This window comes from Toxotes jaculatrix, chromosome 10 (assembly GCF_017976425.1).
Source record: "Toxotes jaculatrix isolate fToxJac2 chromosome 10, fToxJac2.pri, whole genome shotgun sequence".
Taxonomy (NCBI): domain Eukaryota; kingdom Metazoa; phylum Chordata; class Actinopteri; family Toxotidae; genus Toxotes; species Toxotes jaculatrix.
The window spans coordinates 7,360,546-7,381,718 of NC_054403.1; the positions used below are offsets into that span (position 1 = coordinate 7,360,546).

At 39.8% G+C, this 21,173-nt stretch overlaps 1 protein-coding gene across 3 annotated transcripts in view; it reads left to right on the plus strand.

Moving 5' to 3' along the window:
• LOC121188370 (capping protein inhibiting regulator of actin dynamics-like) overlaps positions 1-21,173 on the plus strand; it is a 40,726-nt gene that overhangs the window by 13,674 nt on the left and 5,879 nt on the right. For all 3 annotated transcript variants that reach the window (XM_041048095.1, XM_041048094.1, XM_041048096.1), the window contains exons 2-10: positions 7,242-7,324; positions 11,282-11,456; positions 12,091-12,217; positions 14,661-14,801; positions 14,920-14,979; positions 18,296-18,451; positions 19,277-19,376; positions 19,713-20,022; positions 20,120-20,657. In XM_041048095.1, coding sequence (XP_040904029.1) covers positions 7,242-7,324; positions 11,282-11,456; positions 12,091-12,217; positions 14,661-14,801; positions 14,920-14,979; positions 18,296-18,451; positions 19,277-19,376; positions 19,713-20,022; positions 20,120-20,657 — 1,690 coding nt within the window. The remainder of the gene's footprint in view (positions 1-7,241; positions 7,325-11,281; positions 11,457-12,090; positions 12,218-14,660; positions 14,802-14,919; positions 14,980-18,295; positions 18,452-19,276; positions 19,377-19,712; positions 20,023-20,119; positions 20,658-21,173) is intronic.

Here is a 21,173-nt window from a genome sequence, read left to right on the forward strand (position 1 = left end):
CATGCCTGTCGACAGCTATATCTGTACAGAGCGGTTCATCCCGGTCAGCCAAGTTTATCATTTCTGCCGCCTGGAAAAATTCTTCTCCTCCCTCCCTATTCTTTCTTGATTCCTTTCTGCTTCTCTCTCTGTCTCTCTGTGGAAATTGAAGGCTTGTGGCTCGTCATAGACCCACTAACATCATATTACAGAAGCCAGTTCATCTGCATTTCCTCTGTTTGGTCTCTCATCTCTTCGTGCTGTGCAAAGACTCAAGTTCAGTGCTTGTTTTTGTGTCTCAGATACAGTATGGGGAATAGATTTCAGAGAGTTCTCTGGCCAAGCTCCTAAAAATAGGTCTTTGACTGGTCTCTTTAGGTTTCCCAAATGGAGCCCACATTGTGATATGTTTATGTTGATCCTTACTACTGAAGTAAGAGACTAATTGAGTTATAAGTGTGTCAAGATTAGTCTATTCCATGCACCAAAGCACTGAACTCTCACAGTGATCATCACATCGCAATATTTATAGATTTTTTTTGTTGTGCATGTTGGTTTCAAGGCATAAAGTGTCAAAATGAAAAATACTTTCAGCAGAAAAACACTGCAAACCACCTAAATCCCACTCTGGTAGTCTGCAAATGAGCAGTTCTACTCCAGGGGATGGAATGTACAACAGAAAACAGAATTTCATTCATAAACAGAGGTAGCTCGTTCTGCTCTAACGGCTTTCACATGACTGAGGTTTATCTTTGCTTTCTCTGTGTACAACCACACAGCTAAGGGGGTTGTTCTGTTTGAGCCTCATGGAAAATTGTTACTGTAATTTAATCATGTTATCTAAGGGACAAGGCATTAAAAGATTTCTTGAACTTGTCGCACTCTGCAATCTGCAACCATGGCCTCAGATTTCAAAGGTGTTTTACTCAACAATGTCAAAATCTCTCTCTTAGAAGCTGCCACACATACCATGTTTGTCCTTTGCTAAACTCTTGGCTTCTGTCTCTGCTGCTGATTCATTTTAAGTCTCTAACTCTGTGGTTCCTAATAGTTGTAGTAATGTAATCAGGACCATATTAGCCCAGTTTAGTTGTGGTGGTACAGAAGGATTAGGTCCGAAGTGGATTTGTGTTGTAAAAGCTAGATCCAATCATTCGTTTTCGATAGACAGGACGATATGTTCTGTACAGAGAAATCAATTCAGAATCATGACTGGGTTTATTAATTGTATAAAAAGCTTAGTTTTTGTACCGTTGGAGGATATTCAGAGTTGTCGCAATCAGGCATCATGTCAGTGTTGATAAGAGCCAGTTAGTCAGCACCATAAGCCTGTGGTGCAACAACTCTGGTAACACTGCTTCCATTGAGGGATTAAGGCTGGACAAGATTGGATTTGCTCTACGTCAGGGCAGGAACCACATGGACAAAGTTGTGTTCAGTTCTAATTATCATTCACTCCCATGTTTTTCTGACGTTCTCTTTAATTTGCATTTATACTTTTTTTTTTTTTTTTTTTTCCCTTCAAATCAGTACGGACTTCAGACACTGGTTGTGTTTACTGTTTATACCTGGACTCTGTTCAGTCCAGTCATGGTGCATCTGTGTTGTCTGAATTTGGACTCTGTTCTGTCTACATCAGCTGGACAAGACTTAACTTACAGCAGATGGTGTGGCAGTGAGGTGTGTGTGAGTGTGTCTATGTGTTCACTTGTTTGTGTGTATGTATGCCTCATCTTAGCACAGATTTAAGGTCATGGACAAATATGGACATGTTTATCTTCACTCTGTGTGTGTGTCACTGTGCGTGCTTACTGTATGTGGGTGTTAATGAGGTTATTTCATCTATCTAATAAAGGTAGACCCCCTAGTGGTCTGAATATCTCGACTTGTTAATCCACTGTTACGTAATGAGGCTGATACACACACGCCAACATACTCGCTGGATTCCAAATAAAGCTAATGATGTGCCAGAGAGTTTACACTGCATGGAGTGCAAAGCTGCAGAAGGATTTGTATCTGAAATGAGATAAAATGAATTAACAGCTGAAACAAAACTGTCTTTGAACAGTGCAAGATAGAAAATATACATAATGTGTGGTCTGAAAGAAAACAATGCTTACAATAGTCAGGCAAAAACAAGTAATTACAGCTCCAAGATGACTGTTGTGGTGTTGCATTTCAAAGCATAACAAGTTCAGATCTATAAAATGATGTAACCTGCTCTTGTATATGAGAATATAAAGTAAAGAGGGAGCTGCAGCTTGTTAAATGTTTCGCTGTGCCTGTGAAATATGAGAAATGGCTCTTCATAGATTTATAAGGTTCTTCACACCCTCTTTAAAGTGTAGGACTGTAACAGTATGTTATAGTGCTCAACGCCTAAAAATATTTAATAAAATCTATATGAGGGCTTCTAACATTCTGCCTCCCTCATTTACATTTATGAGGAGGACAGGATATTAGAAACACCAGGTGCAATGTAAATACCTAAATATTACATCAGTTTCATCAATGATCCAGTCATCATTGATGATCTGTGCCGTGATATTGTGAGACAAACTGGATTTGAATGTACAATGGCACTGAAAGAGGATACTGGAGTCTTTGTACAGTTGTTTGGTTTTCGCTAACGGGTTGGACTACTCACAATATGATGCAGTCTAATGCACAACTATTGTCTGCAGCCTCGAAAGGCATCACAGCAAATCAACACATCCCTCACACAAACTGTAAACAAAAACTGATCATTACTTACACAAAGACTGGCTTTAATTCAGGGATGTTGTATTTTCATATTGTACTAGTGTAGCCCATACGCGGGTATCTCATGCTTTTACCACTTTTGTAACACATCTTAAAGTATAATGTCATGTTAACAATCTGATCAATGTAAATAAGCTCACAGCAGGCGTTTAGTGTTCAATAATAGTGCTTTGACTTAACAATAGGGAAGCTACAGTAAGTTAACAGTTAACCAACCATCATATAAAAACCTGATGAAGATTACTTTGCAAATAACTGCTTTTATTTTGTTGATGATTAAATTGTACTGATTACAAAGTATGAAATCATGAATAAGTAAACAAAGCTAATTCTGCGGTGACATTACTATCTTTTATTATTCAGAAACCACTTTTAACGCTCTATATGTAAAAGTAGGTGGAACAAATACCCTAACCTACCCTGAGCTCTGCTAGCTTTATTTTTATTCTTCATTTCATTCATTTTTGATAAGCTTTTTTTTTTTTTCAAACTATTTGTTTGCTTATTTACAGAAAAATGTGTGAGTGAGAAAATAATTTCACTCAGACCTTTTTGCTATCTTTGGTTGAAAAGCTCACCGCTGCTCTACACTGGAAGGCCTCTGTGTTTACTCTAAGTCTGTTCCCCCTTTTGTCTCTCTCCTCTTGCTAATATTCCTCTGTTTATCTAACTGAGTCTTCTTTTCTTTCATGCGATTCTTTCCCACAACCCCTCTCTGTGACCCCTTCCCTTCCTCTGTCTTGTATTTGTCGCTGTCTTCTGTTTTCTCACTATCTTTTCTCTTACTCCCCCTTGCTCTGTGTCCCTTACTCATCCTCTCATCTATAATTCTCTTCTTACCCCTTGCTCTCTTTACAAATCCATCTTTCTGCCTGTCTTACTGTTTTACCTCCTCCCTCTCCATTCCTCTCTGTTCCCCATCATCCCTCCATCCTTCTCATAGATGAAGCGGAGGATGTCACCATGGGGAGCCGGCTTTGGAAGTGGGTGCAGGTCAGTCATGTTGACCCCTGACCCTCTGAACTTGAACCTGACACTTGCCCAGGATTCTAAACAAGCACACAGATCTTTGACATTTTCCATGTGTTGCAGCAACTCATCTGCACGTAGCCTTTAAGCCTAGTACTGAAGATTGAAACTGACCACTGGATTAACTGAAAGGAGGAGTTAAACATTTCGGGATGTACACTTATTTGTTTTCTTGCTGATAATTAAAGGTTGAAACTGAGAAGACTGATACCACATTTGTATCTGTGCATTGCATATGGAGCTGGAGCTAGTAGTGATTAGTAGCTGGTAGTTATTATTCTCTATAGCCTAGTTTAGCTAACATTAAATAGGTAAACTGCACATGGTAACTGCTTGTAAAACAACAACTCATCCTTTTTACATTCTAAATGTTATACTATTCTAGTTAAAGTAGTTAAAGTATATGTGTCAGTTGTAATTTCTCTTTTTTCTTTCTTTCTTTCTTTTTTTCTTTCGCATTATTTGCAGTCTTGTTGTAGCACTTCAAGCAAAAAATATCTTAACAAACATCAAAAGTACAGTTTATAATTCTGATACGGTAATATTGTTTTTCATCTAGTTATTGTAGTATGTTCAGTTTCCCCTCTGACACAGTAGTATAGTGGTGGTGTTATTGGGTTTTCAGACTGGTTTCCTTTCTCGTGGTTCTCTTCATCCTCTCTTGAGTTCATATCATAGACAATTTGTAATATAAATTTTTGTTTATCTGTGTTTCTTTCTGTCCGTGTGTCTGTGTCTGTTTCCTAGAGATGTTATTAAGGCTCTCGAGCCATTGTGGTTGTGTGGGGAACTATTGGCTGTAGTGCCTTCCTGTGTCATCAGACAGGAAATGGATCAGTCCAGAGCTATCAGCTCATAACAGCAACAACAACAACAACAACATCAGTGTGTGTCTGTTTGTGGCCACGTGATGTAACATTGCAAACGGTGAAATAATGTGAATAGACTGTTTCAAATCACATTAGTTTGGTTGTTTCTGTCTCTGCCGTAGATGATGATAAAGAACAAGGTGGCGCTGATGATGATTCTCATGACTTAAACAGGGGTTAAGATGATGGTAATAGTAAAAGGTTTATGTAATGGTAATACTGACGTAAGCCCCTCAGCACGTCAACAAACTGGAATTTTCCATCTGTTTCTATAATACAAACTCAGTGTAAACACAGTTGACAAGAAGCTCTGCAGCCGCTTCCTTAATAGAGAGAAAGAGCCTGTTCACACTAACAACAAACATGGAAAGCATGGCTGTCCTGTAAACTCTCTTAAGAGGAATTGGAAAAAAACAACAATTTCTCCACCATATTAAAACATAGTCTATTTTAATTTTGCCAAAACAATCAAGGTCAACTCAAGGTCCATTTACTAGTTTTTGCCTGGAGCTATCAACCATTTTTCATGGTCTTTTTCCATAAGATAACTCACTGTAAAACCAGAACTCTTGGTTCCTACATTTTGGCTTTTGTACATATTAAAGAGCAATTTGTTATGTGTTAATTATTGAGAGTAGCACCAGGTATTTTTTAACCTTTGTACCAGGCTAACTGTTTTCACCACTGCTTTCATGTTAAGATAATTGTCTCATATGGCTATATCTTCATGTTTAACAAATTAATCTTAACATCGAAATCTCAGCAAGAAGCAAATAAATGTATTTTCCAAAATGTCAAACTACTCCTTTAAGGCCAGCATACCTTTAGGTAGGTTATAGATAGTTTTAAAGACAACAGCATTGAGAATTTAATTTAAGTAGTTTTACCCTTTTTAAATCCTGTTAAAGTCACTTCCAATTAAAAGGTTTCTAACACTGTTAAGCAGGCAGCTCTTGGTTTATGTGATCTCTGTACCCTATTGACGTGTTTCCACTTATGTGGTATTGAACATCTGTGTAGCATTGTAGCCACATGTTTAGGAAGCTTGATGGTTTGAAGCTTACAGTTATCTGTTGTAATGAAAAGTTCCTTATGAAGTTTAGCCTAAGAAAACATTCCCTCCTCTCCTCTCCCCAAGCCCTGCTCTCATGACCTCCATAGATTCTGTGAAAATCATGGCAACAAATCTGTGGTGACGTAGCAACGATTATTCTGAGATATCAGTTTACCGAAAGCCATATCAGTAATGACTTGGCTTCCTGCCAAACTGCACAGGAAATTGTGTGCATACAGTGCATAGCTAATTGGATTTTAGTCTAGAATAGGCAGTCATGTAAAACTTGGTGAATTAATGGTCCCTCTGTATGAGAGTGTAGCTAACTGGCTCAGCATGCTGGAGCTGAACTCTCACATGACCTCAAACTTCCTGTCTGCTGGAGACGGTTCAATAATAGTCCTGTGAAATAAAGTGAACTTACTGAAAATTCAAAAAGAAACTGGGGGTTTGCAGATGATTGGTCAGACAATTTGTCATAATTTTCAAACATATCTGGTACTGAGATCTGACACTGTCATCTCATACAGTAAATGTTCTCTAAGCAGCCAGAATCTAATGCACTCCATGCTGCTGCACAATGAGAGACTGATTTGTAATGCTACTTCATGTGCGTCTGAGTTTGCGTTAGAGGCTGCTGGGCATCTGCTGGTGCTAAGAGGTGAAGATTTCAGCTGACAGAAGTGGATGGCAGAGCGGAGCAAAACACTGGAAACATAGCTGAGATGCCTCTGTTGAGACTGTTTGGATTGTAGTGAAGGATTGGACTGGAGATTGGATTTGGATCGGACTGAAGTGTAACATAACAGCTTGGATTGGAACAGAAGTTTAAATAACATATTGAAGCTCATCTCAACAATTTGAGATACACTCCAGATGTTCAACTTTTAAGGAATGAAGAAATAGAGTGATGGTAATGCATTCAAGAGTTTGTCGACCAGGTTTTGGAATTATTTTATAAGTGACTGTGTAATCCTTCAAATGAACTTAGTCTTTCTGTTCAGCCCTTTGTGATTTCAGATTTTGCCATCCACTCATGACAAGCCATTTTATGAGCAGTCATGACACTCCCAAATGGGGCTTTAATCACATTGTAATCCAGCGAGTCTGATCAGATTGCAAGTGGTCAGGCTGGCATATGAGCAATATAAGGAGATAGAGGAGGATTAAGATAAATACAGTCACATGCGACACAAAATAGATAGTTTCAGCCCATTAGGCTGGACAATGATTCAGTGTGATTCATTTTTCCACTTTTCCACTTTTTGTTATAATATAATCTTATTAATCTTATGTTTTAGTTTTACTAATTCTGTTGTCTAAAAGTGATTGAAGGAAAACTCTAAGGTTGGGACTTTAAAGTGTGTATCTTTTTTTTTTTTTTTTTTGGGTCTGCTTCCCCTTCATTTTGTTGGAGAATGGGGCGACTCCTCTATTGCTGTTCTGTACAAAGCATATAGATCAATCCAATTACTGCTATATCAACTATGATTTCTAAGGAACAGTTATGCTCATCACTGGTCTCTCTCTCTCTGTCTCCCTCACAGCAGTGATAGTGCTGCCATGGCATCAGGACCTCCAGATGTGATGACCAATCAGGAGCCTGCTGAGGTCCAGGAAGAGTGTTCAGGTAACACTTTGTGTCACTCTGTGTATTTAAGGAAAAGTTTCTGTTTCTGTCCATATATTTCTGTCGTATCATATATGGAATTCTTATGCATATAAATAGACATTGATCAAGTATAAAACTGTACAAATTTTGCTATTATTTTGGCAGCACCAAACATCAGCAAGCAAATTGGAAAATTTAAACTTCAATGCCCAGAAATCCTTTAGGTTGTAAAGATGGAGAACACAGAGTACTCTCTTCATCCTCCCAGCCAGTTTGTGATGATGTCCTTTGGAATTAAAATAAATAATCTAAATAACTTTAAACTATATTACTCTACCCTATTGTGATGTTAATAAACTATATTACTGTCAGAATATGGTGGCTGCCGGTACATAGAAGTCTACAGTTTATGGGCAGTGAGATTTTATACATACACACACACACACACAGTGGAGAAGATCAAGCCAGGCTTATCAGTCTAGATCTCCTTACTGCTGCAGGCAGGAAATAAAGGAACACAGAAAGTTATCATCATCTCTAACTCGTATACAGATACCCACACACACTGTTTATGTAGACACTTCCCCTTGTCCCCATCATATGCTTCTGATATGATGGAGACAAGGAAAAGGTGCATTGGGAGAGGGGTCAGAGAGATGTCTGCGTGGGTGAAGCCTCAGTGGGAATTTTAGCTGCAGTGCTGTTGTGATTATTGCAAACATTATATGAGCACGACTACAGTGCAGCAACAGTCTTTCATGCTTGAAATCTGGTCATAAACTAGGTACTCCTAGGTACTAGAATGTGCTGTGTTTTAATTGGTTCGGCAGTTTGAGAGGGCTGGAGTTTTTTTTTTTTAACAGAAACGATATCACTTTGGACCTTCTTCCTTCTCACTTTCATTCATTTTATTGTCATTTTTAAGCACCTGAAATCTTGGTTTAAAGTTCTTGGTACTATAATTTGATTGTTGCAAATTCATGTGCGCAGCTACTAAAAGTAGTTCTTATGTTATAACTTTCTTACATCTACTGTCCAGCAGGCAGTTCACTGCAGGCAGTGGTGAAATCATAAATGGTCCTACCCATTCCTCTGAGTCCTGACATGTTATTTGCCATCACCACAACAAGACCCATTAAAGAAATAAAGAACACACTTGATAGACCCTCTCATTTCTATGAAGTGGGCAGACAGCAGAAGAGAGTGGGCGGGAGCTTGTGAAGTAGCACTCAGCAGATGTTGAATTAACATTCATGAATAAAATGTCAGTGCTAACTTTTGCAGGATAATCTAATTACTTTCTTTTAGATTTAATTTTGTAAAGAGACAGATCCTAAATGACTAATGGTAGAACACTGTGCTGACCTTTTAAAAGAGGGGAAAAATATGATTAAATGATAACACTCGTCAGATGTTGACAGTGCACACTGTTATCAGTCAACTGCTGGAAAACACCCTCTCCAGACTTGAGAGTTAAATGCTGTTAATACAAATACTGTTAACACAAATACGTCCAAAAAGTGTTTGATGCTTTTTTTTTTTTTAAACAATGTAAGAGCTGTAGTATCATTAAGTATTAGCATTCTGGTTTATATTTCTTAACACAGAAGTGTAGAGAATTTCAAATTTCATTTCATAACAGTTTAACTTGAAACTGTTAGCTAATCTGCTTGATCGGACCTGTGTAGATGTGGTTTGCAGTGAATAGAAAATGAAATGCATCAATAATAGGGACTTTCTGAACGTGCCAAATGGGGAAAAAGGTGCTTATAATGTCAGTGTTAAAAAGCAAAGAGCTCACAAATACAAGACTACCACAGTGAGTTCACTCCAACAACTCCTGACAACCTCTCTGTACAAACGTGTTAAATCCCTTCTGCTACTCCTTTTTCTCATTCAGTCCCTGTCAAAGGTCACCATCTTCTCAGTGTTTACGCTGAAGTCAGTTCCCCCTATACTGACCTTAGACCAGCTTAAAATTCCCATGATGCTATTGTGAGCATACGTGTGCTCATGATTGTGATTGAAAGGATATATGTTGGGAAAATACAGTATCTAAGCCTTACAATCGCCACAGTGCTACGCTGACCTTCCATTGAAGCGCTGGCCTTTTTCAGCTCCCTACGAGTACAGACCTTTAACTAAATAGTGTATTGTACTTAAAATAGCACAATAAAAGGCACCGACTGCTGGTGTTTCCCACTGATTTTTCATCTTGGCAGTGCAGCAAGGCCTCTGAAGCGTCATCAAAAGCATGTTGGATGCTCCTCAAGTAAAAAGAGCAGTTCACTTTGTGGTGTTAGACGAAAGAGTGGAGAATTTGCAGCCAACATTTCTTCACAAAAATTGGATGAAAAAATAACATTATTTTCAATATGTGGCTTAATGGCAACTCAACAAAATAGTTCCCTTACATGTATAGTATGTATATCATAAGTTAAAAACAAATACAATATACATGGTACACATCATATTGTGGTGTCGTCTTGAGCAAATGACCTAGAAACTTTAAGCGTCTTGGCCCCAGTACCAGGTTTAGATTCCAGACATTTTTTTAGCTGTGATTTAGCTCCAACAGAAAGTATATTTATAGAGAAAAGAAGGAATGCTCAAGGATTCCCCACAGGGAGACGGACAAAAATGACACTGCTAGTATAAAAAGAATGCGTCCTTTTTTTAAAGAAGCCTTTTCTGAAGCTATTTTATGGCCCAGGGATGTGAATTCTCAAAATAGTTAGATCAAGAGTGGTTCAGTTTTTCTTCCTGCTTTGTTGACAGTTCCTTTTTTGCACTGTACAGTCCCTGGGGTTTAACATGTCTGTATGCTGGGATAGTATGTCCAATCATTTCTCCACTGTAGATTTGTTTTTGTAACAATGAGGATGCGTCAGTCTGTGATGACTGACTTTTGTCTGTGTTGAAGTGCTCATTTGAAATTCCTGGTCAGCTGAGAGGTCATGGAATCTAGCTTTGTGTGGTGCTCGGGGCTAGGAACCTATACTAATAAGGGTCATATGGTCACATGATTACCACACATTTAAAACATTGTCTGACTCACAATGGATAAAGAAATGCTTATCAAAATTGATGCAAAGGGACCAGAGATATCACTTTAAGCCAGATTGTTGGGTGCCTACATTACCCACAATGCAACCACCGACAGTTTGGTTGGAGATTGAGCTGTGTTATGTTAGTAGCAGCTTTTGTAGCCTGCAGGCCCAAGCAGAGATGAGGAGCGGCAGAGGTCTAGTAAGCTCACTTATTTTTGACTCCGCCAACCAAGACTGTTCAAACATGTAGTCTTCAGCCCCATGTGACGCTGACTCAACTGACTTGAGGTAAATTAGACAGACTTTGATGTGTAAAATCTGAGCACTTAACCTTTAAGAGCTAAAGAGCAGCTTAAGACCAACCGTGACTCACAGAGTTACAGGTGTGGCTGTAGATTTGAATTGAAATCAAGACACTGAGACCAGGACCACAGCCCTGTTGAATGTGGGACAGAGAGAAGACCGGTGGGCATTTCAAGCTCTGGCTGAATGCCTTGCTGACTGAAAGCAATGAAAGCAGTTTGTAGCTGTTTAAGGGCTTATAAAAGAGTTGTTGAGTTTTTCCACTGCAGCGCTAATGGACGTGCTCTCACTGGGGGGCAGGTTTTACAAGCACAAGTGTATATATTTGTGTGTGTGTATCTGTCTTTATGCTTGTGCTCACACATCAGTCTGTGTGTGGTTTCTCCTGAGGTGCCTACCTGGGCCTTTACCACCAACACAGGGCTAATTACTCAAACTAGAGTTCATATGAGGGCAGCGTATAAAGATGCTGTGTGTGTAATTTTCTCATTAACGTATCACTGTGCAGTTAGTTGTAACGATTCACTGTAGAGCTGTCAGGTGAATGTAGCTGTGATGAGGGTGTAGCCAGTTTGTTTAATTTCCTTTCTCTCCCTCTCTCTCGTCTCATCTGTCTTCTCAGGAAAGAAAAAGTCCAAGTTCCAGACGTTCAAGAAATTCTTCGCCAGAAAGAAGAGAAAGGAGCCATCAGCTGTCAGAGAGGACGCGGGGCTTAAAGCCAGCCAGTCGAGCGACAATGTCAGCAAAGCGTCAGAGAATAACACACTCACTCGATCGGAGAAGGATAAGGGCTCTGGGTAAGATCAGACCCACACACATGCATATAGAAATAGACACAGGTAAACCGTGTCTGCAGAGCTCTTATTCAAATGTTAACACAGGTTTGTAGACCTTCTTCTCTGTGTGGTTAATTGAAGATATGGATTGTTTACTGTTTTTAAGTGCTGCCCCCTGTATCTCTGCAGCCAGAACACCATGAAACAAAGCAAAAAAGATCCTATTTCCATTTAGATAATTATCTCTTCTTGTGTTAAAAGGGTGGAGATAATTTAAGAAAGGAAGATCATGTTTTAACATCCATCTCCTGTTCTGCCAAACGCACCTCAGTGGAGGCTTCCTGTTTTCCTAACAAGTAGTGGAGTGTGTCTTCCTGTGGACAGATTTCCTCTGTTGTGCCACTTCCTGCCATGTCTCCTTTTGACTCGTCCTCAGTGTCACAGGATCTGTCAGCTCCAGTTTTATTGAATCCATTGTGTAATTTCTCCTCATAATCATGAGGACAAATTACACAAATTTTAATTTATGGTATTCATTTTGAAACAGTCAAAGCATCCCAACATCCACTCCTCTTTATTTTGTTTATTTTGTTTTAGAAGCTGTGAAACATCACTTTCTGCTCTGTTTATTTCTTCCTTTTCCCATTTCCCAAAGGTCAAAGATCAGCCTGGGTAGCAAGGCCCTGTCACATGACTCTGTCTTTGTTTCTGACTCATCGGAGGCCAACGAGGCTCTGGGGGCTTCTCAGGACAGCATTCATGGGAAAGTGAAATCACTACAGGTAAATATTCATTTAAAAAAAAAAAAAAAGCATGCCTGGTCTTTTAGTTTGAAATGCTGTTCAACTAGAGGAGCCAGATCTAAGCTCACATGTCTACCTGGAGAAAGAGAGTAAATCCCTCTGATGTCCAGGATCCCATTGTGACCCTGACCTCTGACTTGCCAGTAAGGAGGCAGGAAGTAGGAAAGAGGATTTGACTGCAGGGGTTAATAAGGAAGAATAAACAAATAAAGAATCACAGTCTGTGTGTTTGGACGTGAGAGCGTCTGCTCTCAGCTGTCACGAGTAGTATTAATCAATAAAGGAGCTGACAGAAAGACAGAGTGCTACCAGCTGATCTCCTGTATATTTAGTACGTGTGATTCCACCTTGGGGATGTGAATGTGGCATGAAATAGGCTTACACCTAGTCAGAACTACATTGTAGATCCATACTTAAGTGTAATGCCTTATGATGCGGTAAATGTGACAGTTGAGACAGGAAGCGCCGATGTGTGCTGCAAAGAGAGGTTAAAACTGAAGCGTCTGTCAAAGCGTAATGAAATGACTGGATGACGATGAGAAAAGCAGACAGACAGAACAACTGTCTGTCACAACAGAGGTCTAAAACGGGAAGACATGAGACCCAGACAGAGAGACTGACCTCCAGTTAAACTGCTCCACTAAGCTACCTACAGGGGAGTGAGAATTAAACAACATCTTAAGGGGATTTTCTAAAAAGGAAAAGTTTCTCCTGTAGCTGAAATACAGATAAAGTGTTTGGCTTGTTTGCAGATGGCAGAGAATGTATGCAAGAGACACAGAGAGGCACTGTGTTTATAATTGGTGCAAATATAAAACACATTTCATGCAAAACTGCACAGACATATAGCCTAGATAGAAGTTAAGGCTTTGAGAGTAAATCTAACTCACTGATTTGCATTAAACTGAATTTACTATGGAAAACAATCTAAGGGAGATTTCCTGACCTTAATCCTCACTGGGAGCGCGGCTGCCTGTTTGATAAGCAGAGTGAGGTTGATCCAGAGCCAAATATAAACACATTATGTAAGGATCAATATGCTACAGGGCGCTTAGTTATTAAAAACCTGATGAACAGTGCAACACTGGAAAGTATATATAGCAAAGTTACTCCCTTAAGATAACGTCGGTGTAAAGTTGTAGCTATTCCAAACATTGGCCACATAACTGTCATGGAGGTCATTAGTCCAAATCCACCAACACAACCCCACTCCTTGAAGAAATGTTTGACTTACCACAAACATGATGTATTATTTTGAAATATTTTTTTTCTTAACATCGTACATATTAATTTAACTGTGACATGTTATGTTTTGTATTTTATCTCCCTAAAAGATTGTTTAAATGCTACTTTCTCCACAGTTTGAGGATATAATTCTCATGGAGAGCAGTCACATTTAATAGCGCTGATTCTGAAGCATTGAAAAATACCAGAATCACCCTTGAAAAAAATCCCCACAAGTAATTTATCTATTAATATTAACCTATTTATCCTAACCTACATATCTTTTGTCAGTTGAGATGCTCACTAAACAAAATCATTTTACATAAAAACATGTAAAAACAAAATAGGAGAGTGAAAGACAGAATACAAGTAGTCTAGTTGGCTTGTTTTTTTTTCTGGCACAAATGTGCTACATACTTGCGTTATAATCACATTTGTAAATCTTAAATCAAGTCACATTCATGTGCAGCTACCTCACAACAGAAACATAAAACGTCTCTGTCTGTGGCACAACATTTTTTTTGTTCTGTGTAACACTCATTTTACATCAAATTTAGCACTAAATTAAATTTCGTGACAGTTTTAGCTGTTTGGTCACATGTGCTATTCCTGTGTCCTCATTTGAGCTGGAGCTCCTCTGTTTGTCATTGTTTAAGAGTTACTGTAACAACACTGAAGTATTAACACTGTATTTTTTTTTTTTATTGACGGCTCGGTGTGTGCCGGTGTTCAGCCCGGCTAAAGAAAAGCTGTATTGTACTATATTTGCTTTGCACCTGAGTCAGTGAGTCCTTGAGTGACTGTTACAGGGCAACACATAACAGGCAGATAACAACTCTGTTAGTTTGAGTTTCTGTGATACCTGACCCACACACACACACACACACACACACACACACACTTTCTCTGGTGAGTGCCAGCTGACTGTCCTCACAACTCACTCTCTGTTAATCATACATAATCTACACTGGTGAGGATTTGTGGACTGTAAAAGAAGTGAAACTCCGTAAATAGAAAAGTGCATACTGAAACACGCCTTTAACCTAACCTAAACAGGCTAGTCAGATTTCGCTTCTCTTTATCTCTGAGCGTACCAGAACACACAAAACCTGGCCAAAAAAAACCACTGCAGCTCACACATATAGTACATACAAGTACAAGTTGCTTAATTGTGTGTGTGTGTGTGTTTTTCCTGCAGCTCCAGTTGAAGCAGGCCATCAGACTGGGCTCTCCTCCATCACTGATGTGTGTGAAGAGGACAGAGGATGCTGGAACCATGTCTGAGGATGATGGTCTACCCTGCAGTCCACCTGAATACACCACACCTCACACAGTCACGGTAACAGTTACTATTGAATAAAGTCCTCCCTCTGTTGGTCACCCAAATGCTGCAGACTGCTCTGCTACAGCACTTATCCTTGTATATCCTTAGTCTTTTCTCTCTCTCCATCTCTCAGAATCAGGCTCAGAGGAACAGTTCAATCAGTCTGGAGGGAATAGACAGTGATGACGACCAGGTAAACACACACTTACAAGCGTACTCCACTGATTTAGCGTTGCACTCCTGAAACACTGTTGGACTCAGGATGGATAGTTTGAAAAAAAAGCATCAAAGCCGACACAGAACCAGAGATATCGTCATATGTTCTTCTCTCTTGTCAAAACTGGAGCTAATTCTCTGTTGGACCAGCTCTATGAATAACTCTTTGTCATTTTTTGATTAATAGTTTATGCAAAAATCTTTGATTAGTGCAGCATTAAAGTTTCATACACATATAGGCGCCTGCCTGAGCCTCCTTCTGTCAGGGTCAGAAATCAGCTTGATCCAGTTATGCACAATTTTCTGTCTATAAACATTTTATACTTTGACATGGTTTGTCAAGTCCAGGAAGAAGTCAAGTACAAAAGTAGCGCACAACTGGAAATCCAGCCTTGTGTTCAGAAAGTACTGCTGCAAATAATCTAATATGTACTGCAATTGACAAACTCACTGACAGTGTAACTACCTCACTGCAACGCTAAATGAGCGCCCCTGGGAACGAGACTGAATCCACAGCTCCTAAACTCCAATATGTGAGGCCAAACAAATAACCTCACACTGTATTGTTAGTAGAATCCCCACCAGCAGCCAAACAGCCGTTCTAGTGATCTCATGTTGTGATACGTGATTTATAAAGGCCAGGAGGAAGCTTCGGGCTGTGTGAGTGTGGACCTTTGTGTGATTGTGTCGTTTCTCCTCATGTGACTACAGTGGTAAAAACATCTCATGATCCAGTTTAATCACTGAAACTCTACTAAAAAGCAACCATCATGCAAATTGTTCTCTTTCTCTATTTTCCCCACTCTCTCTTACTGTCTTCCTACTGTAAGAGTGTTTGTTGTTCAGCCCGTGTGACTTAAAATGTCCCATATGCTCCCAAACAGCACTGTCAGTTAAAACAGTCCACTGAAATGAGTACTTTTATATGGACAGAAAGTAGTGCCAGTTTGTGATAAGACAAAAACCTCAACTATCCATTTAGCCTCGCTGGCTATAATGTGGGCTAAAGGCACAGTCAGCAAAGTATGACAAATGAGAATTTAATAATAGTGCAGTTTTAGCAATTTCAGAAGGGTTTTGGCCTTTGGTCATTTCCCACTGAAGGGAACCACAAATGGCCAGCTACAAAGACAAGCACACGAAAACCTGAAAATATCCCTTTTAAAGTGCATTCCACACACAGGAATGTGGTCAAGGAGGACTGCAGTGACTTATGAGTTGCAGTCGCAGTGGCACTTTCTGGAGCTTTTCCATTCACTGAGAAGTCATGACAGACTTCATGGAGACACGGAGTGTTTTTATGAGATTTTATTCCAAGAATGAATTTGATTTTACTGCACTTATAGCTTTGAGCTAGACGACATGTCCTTATCAGCCTAAAATCACCCAGGGGGTTTGGGTCTGGGTCTGCCTGTCTTTATGTTTACTGTAAACAGAAAGAGTGCAGACTTTGTCATTTTTCAACATATAGTTCAGACTCAGTTCTTGAGTTTGTAATTTGATGGAGACCAAACTAGAGCAAAAAGGAGAGTGAGATCCAGTGGGAAGAAACATGACTCCAAATGAAAGATAATGTTGCTCTGTGTCTGCTGGATGTGTAAATAAGCAACTGTAACAAGTAAGCCTTTTTATTTTATAAGGAAATATCATGTCAGCGTTGAGTAAGTGGCTTGTTTCTGCTGCCACCAAGTGGCAGAAAAATGCATGCAGAAGACATAATAGTGCTTTTAATTGAGTCAACACCAATTTGTGAGACTAATTATAAGTAAATTAAAGATGATTCAAACACAATCTTAGTTCAATTTATTTTTTCCATGGGACTGAAAGATTAACAAGGTGTTGTTTTTTTTTATTAATGTACTTTCTGAATACAAATAGTGTAATTTAAAGTTTTCTTAAATCGGATTAGTCAGGTTTCCATCTGAGGATTTAACTTTCTTCTTCAGCTGTGATCCATCAGTTTCAACAGTTTCACAAACACAAATGCATACTGTCTGTAAACAGCTGTCATGTGCTCAGTGTGTGATGCTTGAAGATGGACCTCGGGGGTGTGTGTGTGTGTTTGTGTTGGTCGGAGTTTGCTTCTTGACGTCTTGTCCCTCTGTATGACACCTTTACTCTTTCCTGTATTTTGACCTTCTTTTTCTTTCCTCTTACTGTAATACTTCAGTGATCTACTGTGTGTGTGTGTTCAGAGGGCATTCCACTGGTTCCTCTGGCAGTCAGCGTGTCTGCTTGTAGTTAAAACATTCAGAATCTACCTTGGCTTGCTCCTCTCACACACACACACACACACAGCATACAGATCTTACATCTCCATAAATAAACAAATCTATGTGCCTTAAAGGGCAAGTTCACCCAAATCATTAAAAACATATTTTCATCTTTTCCAACTGACCTGTTTAGAGATGTCCAGCTTCTGCCACAAACCCAGTTCAGTGGAGCTGATCTGACCAAAGAGTGGTGCTTGAAACAAGAAAAAAAGCAAGAAAAAAAGAATTATTTGAAAATCTCTGTGTATCTTTGCATTAACAAGGTCCTGGTTACTCAGGATAATTCACAGACCTTACTGTGGACAGTTTTTGAGTCTTTTTGGTCAAAAAAGTTCCCAAATACAGAATTTATTTCCCTGAGACTGTCATTGCAAATCTTTAGTTGGCCCAAGTATGTGCTGAGGTGTCAAACTGGGAAGACTTTGGATAAGAAGAGGTTGAAATAAGTCAAAATGTGAATTTGTGAGAGTAGAGAGAGGGATACTTGTCCAGTGATGACAGAGTAAGTGTTGGTCTTGCAGATAAGGACAGCTAATATTTATACAGCTGGACTCCCTTTCTCTCACTCACTCACTGCTGGTCCTGCTTTATTTCCTCTGGTTTCTTTATCTGCTGCCTTCATCGTTTAAGGGAAAATCCACCTTTTAACACACTCCCAAAACACTCTTTTCTCAAATCTTGGGAAGCTTGGGAACAAGAGCAATGACTCAAATCTCTAATGTGACCACCTGTACATGGAGCTGCTCCGCTGCAAAAGAATGGGGGACAGAGTTTTAGGATACAGTGACATGTGGATATAATTTCCCCAAGACATGGGTGGACAAATTCCCAGTTTTTGTCAGTGGAGCTCCTCCAGAGGCGTCTCCAGATGATGATACATATTTGAGAGCTACCAGCTGTAGCAAGGAGTTAATTGACTTGTGTTTGCAAATGTCTAAGGAGTATTTCCTCTGTTAACAGGTTATTTGTGAAAGTTTTTAGTGAAACCTTCTGTCTCTGTTTGTCTCTCTGTCTTTCCAGCTGTCCTGTGCAGCCTCCAGTAGAGCAATGAGCCCCCTGGTGGTTCCAGGGGACTTCAGTCAGCCGGCCAGTCCCTTCGCCTGTCTGGATAACTCTGCTGCCAAACACAAGATGGGCCTGAGACACAAAGCCTGCAACAAGAGGAAACCTGCCAGTGTAAGAAACTCATACACATACTAGCATGAGCACCCATTACATATCCTTTAATGGGCCATTTCACTTTATGGGTTCTACTTCAGTAGTTTTGGCCATTGTTTGAATCAGTTATCATAAATTAGTGTCCTTCTCAGTTATCGCTGGGATCAACACGTCTGGAGCAAGAAATACAAGCTCTCAGACAATCTGACAGGTTGCAACAACACATTTTAGCCAAACTCTATAAAGCACTTTATTTGGAAGTAAAACCAAAAGTAAGAAAACCTGAAATGTCAGTAATCACCCCCTGTTCCAGAGAACATCCTGTGAGAACTGATTAACTTGTTTTTCTTTCCCCTTCAAACTGCTTTTAAGCAATGTACACAGTGAGTACAAAGTTATTATTACCAGCAGAGATGGCCAAAACTAAACACATAAAACCCAGGTTTTATTCTGTAATTCTCTACAAATTTTCTTCTCCCAGATTCATATTTTTTCCCTGTTTGCACTGTCACTAATACAACCTGCTGTTACAGCAGCCCAGTTTCCCACAAAAATCATAACATTTTTATCAGAGTTATCAGAGTTTTACACATTTATCAATCTGATGAATGGGATCAGCCAGTTCCAAGACATTGGTTATAAATAATGTGGTTATGACCTTGTGCCCAATCAAAAAGTAGGTCAGTTGTAGCATTAGTGTTCTGCTCAGTGGCACTTCAGCAGGACGCGTGATTGCTGATTGCTGATTGCTATGTAACTTGATCACTAATCTGATAATTCGATGGCCATCTGAGTGGTGAATGATAACACAGATGTCATTTCTCATGTCTTGTGTCCTTTCAGAGGCTGGAGGTGAAAACAGAGGGAGACTCTGTGGTGGAGGAGACGCTGAAAACGTCCACAACAGAAGCTTTGGAGGAGCAAGAACAACTGAAGACAGAGGGTCAGGAAGTTTTTATGTTCTTCATATCAAATGTATGGAAGTCTCTGACTATCAACATTAAAAAAACGGAATTAAACTTTTGAAAATGCTTAATTATTTCCAATTCATTTTATCATTAAAATAAAATCAACTCCACTGACAAATAATTTTCAGTTTGTTCCTGATCACAACGCTGCCATAATCACAATAAAATGTAATATTAAATGAACTTTTCGTCCATTCGGCAGACAATTTGCAACCTAAACTGTAACTGCACAAATAAACCACTTAATAAAATTAATTATCTAATAATAATATCAGATTGAGCTGAGACCTTTGTTTCTGTCTGTTATACAGTTGTAAGTTTTGATGAGCTGAAACCAAAAGTGGAGAGGGATGAGAAGGAAGAAGAAGAAGAAAAGGAGGAAGAAGAGGAGGAGGAGGAGGAGGAAAGAGAGCAACCACAGCACTCAAGACAATCCCTGTTGAGAGATAAGGAGGAGAGGGAGGAGGGAGAGGATGAGTCGGAAGCAGAACAGGATGTTTCTCATAGCCCGGACACTTCCTCTCCTCCTGAGCCAAGTCTCTCAGAGGAAGAAGCCCCAGATGCCCAGCCCCTGCCCTCCTCCAAGCCCAGCTCCAGAGCCTCGTCTCTGGACAGTCCCAGGTGACTAGACGTGATTTCCTCCTTGTTTCCTCCTCCTCACAGACTGAATTGTTTTTGTTCTCTTCTGGAAATCTGACCTCTTGATTTCTGCCTCTAGAGCTACACCAGAGCCCCCTGCTGGTCCAAGAGAGTACTTACTGGATCCTCCGGGTGTTGCCTATGGAGCAGAGGAGAAAAGGGTTGAAAGTGAGATGACACTGAGAGCAGAAGAAGATGGAGTCGAGGAAACCAGGGAGGAGGAGGGCTCCTTCTTACAGGAGGTTCTGAGTTCCCTAAAAACTCCCCTCGCATCTTGCTCACTGGGCGTGGAGACTGAGGGCGTTGTCGTGGAGATGGAGGAGGAGATGAAGGAAAAGGAAGAAGAAAAAGAAGAAGATGAAGAAGAGATAGAAGATGGGGAGGAGGCAAAGGAAGAGGAGGCAGTGATGGATGAGCCTGTCAGCTATCAGCCTGCTTCCTCTGACTCTCTACTGCTGGGTCACACCACTGAGGAAGAGGAGGAGGTTTCCACTCCTTCCTGTCAAGAAGAAGTGGTTACCACTGAAGAAGAGGCAAAGGATGACGAAGAAGAAGAAGAAGAAGAAGCAGTGGAGGAAGAAGAAGAACTAGTTGTGGAACGATTCAGTCAACATGATGTATGTACATTTGATTAATCAGTATTGTGATTTAAGCACTTAGCTTTAAAAGCTGTCTGTATTTATAATCTCTTGTGTCATGCAGTGGGCCTCACACTCAGTACACACACTACTTTTTTGGCAAGTTTAATTCACAAAACTGTCACCCAAGAATTAAAAGAAGATTTTCACACCACTGAGTTACAAGTCCTGCTGTAGAAAATTAGCAGCCAAAAACAAATTTAGCAGCTGCTAAAAAAAAGACAAAATATTACTACACTTGACATCGCAGTGTCGTATTGCAAGAGAAATAAAGAGGTAACGATTTGATATCAAGTTAGATGCCATCTTCGACAGCTGGGGTCAATTGTTGAAAAAAAAAAAAACAGTGTTCAGTTAGAAACAAACAGCTCTCTCCTGTGTACAGATCTTTGTTTTGGTGGATGCTCCAGTGGCCATTAGAGGGCTTTGTCTTATGAACATAAACAGATGTCACTTTAGGGCTGAAATGACAGTGAAATGACACAGCAACAGTGA